This window comes from Gossypium arboreum, chromosome 5 (genome assembly GCF_025698485.1).
Source record: "Gossypium arboreum isolate Shixiya-1 chromosome 5, ASM2569848v2, whole genome shotgun sequence".
NCBI lineage: Eukaryota > Viridiplantae > Streptophyta > Magnoliopsida > Malvales > Malvaceae > Gossypium > Gossypium arboreum.
Window position 1 is genome coordinate 15335905 of NC_069074.1, and position 2907 is coordinate 15338811.

The following is a 2907-nucleotide window of genomic DNA, read 5'->3' on the forward strand; positions in this document are numbered from 1 at the left end:
ATATTAATTGTATTCCTGTTAGAGTTTTACCTTCCTCTTATCATTCACACACAAAAAAAATATTTCAAGACCACAAATATTATGAATTGTTGAAAAAAAACCCCAATATATTATGAATTAAGAAAGTATAATTAAGCAAGGCGATGCAGCTACATGCTCGGCCTTGCGACAGCCAGCGGTCAGTCAACTGGGACTTATTTTCGGGTATGGGTTCGGGTTTTGGAGGCTGCAAAATTACATTACATCGTTGGCATCGCCATGCCACGTGGTTTTTACCTTTTCAGGCACTATAAATGTTGACACTTGCCAAGTGCTCTCCCTCGTATCCTCTTGATTACGAATTAACAAGATCGCAGCATTTTACTCTTAAAAGTTGCCTGCGTGTGTGCGAGCGAGAGGGGGATCCAGCTACAGGAGAGCTAGAAAGGAGAGACAGATGGAACGTGGAGGCTTCCATGGCTACCGTAAACTCCCCGACAATACCTCTGGTAAAGTGTATATATACACACCTACAAACACATATTTTAACTTGAAAAAGGAAATGGTGAAAATTATTGCTTGGATTGGATCTATGTTAATTTGTTCATTTTAACAACATGCAGCTGCAGGTGCAATATTGTATCTGTGTAATGTATATGTTTCTTTTTTCAAGAGATGATTCTATCATCTACCCCTTTCATTAGTGTTTCCTCTTACCTGCTGGTTCATGAGGGACCTTAAGTGTCTAGTGTTTGGATTATTTCTTGCATGCAATTGATACTAATTTGGTTTATAATGTATATTGTATCTTTATAATTGATACACACCCACAAACACATATTTGTCCTTGATTTACCACCATGGATATTAGCATGCAGATTTTTGTGTTCGTTGTTTCTTACTGTCTTATTTTGAAGCTGTGTTCCGATGTACTGATATCCCGACCTGAAAATGTCGATTTTTGTACCTTTCTTCGAGTGGTTGTTTTCCAGTTTCGAAACGTACGCTTTGTTGAAATTTTTAATGCCCATTGTGACACACTGCTCTCTTTTCCCACATTTCCTCTCGTAAGTTACTTGAATGGGCGTACAAGAAACTTGTTTCTCCATTAAGTGGTTTTGTGGTTGCTTGTGAGGACTCAAAGTGGAGACGCAAGCAAAATGGCTGACTTGTCGGTAAGCGTGTGCACAATTGGGAAGGCATCCAATACTTGAGCCCCTCGAAAACAAGTGGCACCCATGCATTCATTATCTGCCAAAATGAATAAAAGAAAAGCAACGCTTGTGGGGTTCAAAATTTCAAACTTTTCAGCTTAAGCAGTTATAAGTTCTTCTAACGGGCCGGCCTTTTCCTTGCATACTTAACTGCGTGTATATAAAACCCGAATATACGTAGAGCCTTCTATGCGGAGACAAATGGTCCGTCGGTGAGATGGCCCGTGGGTGTAGGCTTGTATAAAATATAGTTAAACCAAAAAATTGAACTGACTGGGTCACACATTACATGCTTGCCAAGAACTGACCAAATATTAGCGTTTTCTTGCTATAAATGGATAATTTTCATGTCTTTGAAATAAGTTGGGAATGTTTGTTTGAGTCCAGGGCTGAAGGTGGCGGAGATGAACATGAGAATGGGTGAAGCCAACCATACGAACAGCCACTCAAACTCTGATGACAATGAGTGCTCCGTGAGAGAACAAGACCGTTTCATGCCCATTGCTAATGTAATAAGGATCATGCGCAAGATCCTTCCCCCACACGCCAAAATATCTGATGACGCCAAGGAAACGATCCAAGAATGTGTGTCCGAGTACATCAGCTTCATCACCGGCGAAGCCAACGAGCATTGCCAACGTGAGCAACGCAAGACTATCACTGCTGAGGATGTGCTGTGGGCAATGAGTAAGCTAGGCTTTGATGATTACATCGAGCCTTTGACGGTATACCTCCACCGCTACCGAGAACTGGAGGGTGAGCGTGGATCAATCAGAGGTGAGCCGGTGGTGAAGAGAGTGGTTGATTATGGAACTTTGGGTGTTGCTGCTTTTGCACCTGCCTTTCACATGGGGCATCACCATCACCATGGCCATGGGTTCTTCGGGAGTGGAGCCATGGGAGGGTATCTCAAGGATGAGTCCAGTGCAGGCTCATCACAGGCTGCAGTGGCAAATGGGGAACCATATGCCCAGCAGCATAAATGAGGCTGCAGTCTCCAGCTATAGTAATAAGGATTAAGGAGTGCTTGTTGGGTTTTTTCAGAGGAAAAAAAAGAGTAAATGAATGCTTGCTGGTCTAACTATGTGACAGTACTAATTAAGTTAGTGAACTCTTTTTATATGTTGATTTGACCTGCATGGACTTCTGCTTCATTTACATATTTAAGGTGTATTTTTATGCTTTGACTAAAACTTTATTATCACTATATATATGCTGTTAATCCTAAATAAAATTTATGATCAATATATAGTATACATATAACACTATTATTTGCTAAACTACCTTATACACATAATAAATAATAAGGTGCTCACGAGTACAAAAAATGAAAAAGAAAAAGAACATGTAAATAAATATAGACGAGAGAAAACAGAAAGTCAAATATATAGTCCAAGTTCAATCCGGCCTACTTTTGAAGAAGTAAAAACAGAAATTATGACATGAAAATGCACATGAAGGGGAAAAAACTTTCATTTTGGCTCTACTAATTACTTCATTCTAAACTCTTGGTAGTTCATTCATACAATCACCAAATCATGTAGTCCACATATAAAATTATATACATAAGATTCCTCTTGCAGTTTTTGCCAACCATGTGTTTCTATCCTCATAAATCCGTTGATCTGTGTTTCTAGCCTCATAAATCCGTTGATCCTTTGTAGGATAGACATGCCAATTATTAAGTAGTATCAACTTGCTACAGTGTGGGTCA

General features: G+C 39.7%; 1 protein-coding gene across 2 annotated transcripts; it reads left to right on the forward strand.

Moving 5' to 3' along the window:
• Nucleotides 1-291: 291 nt before the first annotated feature.
• LOC108450672 (nuclear transcription factor Y subunit B-6) lies at nucleotides 292-2386 on the forward strand. Of its 2 annotated transcripts, none has more exons than XM_017748397.2 (2): nucleotides 292-488; nucleotides 1581-2386. In XM_017748397.2, the coding sequence occupies exons 1-2, from the start codon at nucleotides 437-439 to the stop codon at nucleotides 2177-2179; spliced, it is 651 nt and encodes a 216-aa protein (XP_017603886.1). In that variant the 5' UTR covers nucleotides 292-436; the 3' UTR covers nucleotides 2180-2386. The 2 variants fall into 2 exon arrangements, with proteins under 2 accessions (XP_017603886.1, XP_052885063.1); XM_053029103.1 differs by lacking the exon at nucleotides 292-488 and adding an exon at nucleotides 502-608.
• Nucleotides 2387-2907: the final 521 nt, after the last annotated feature.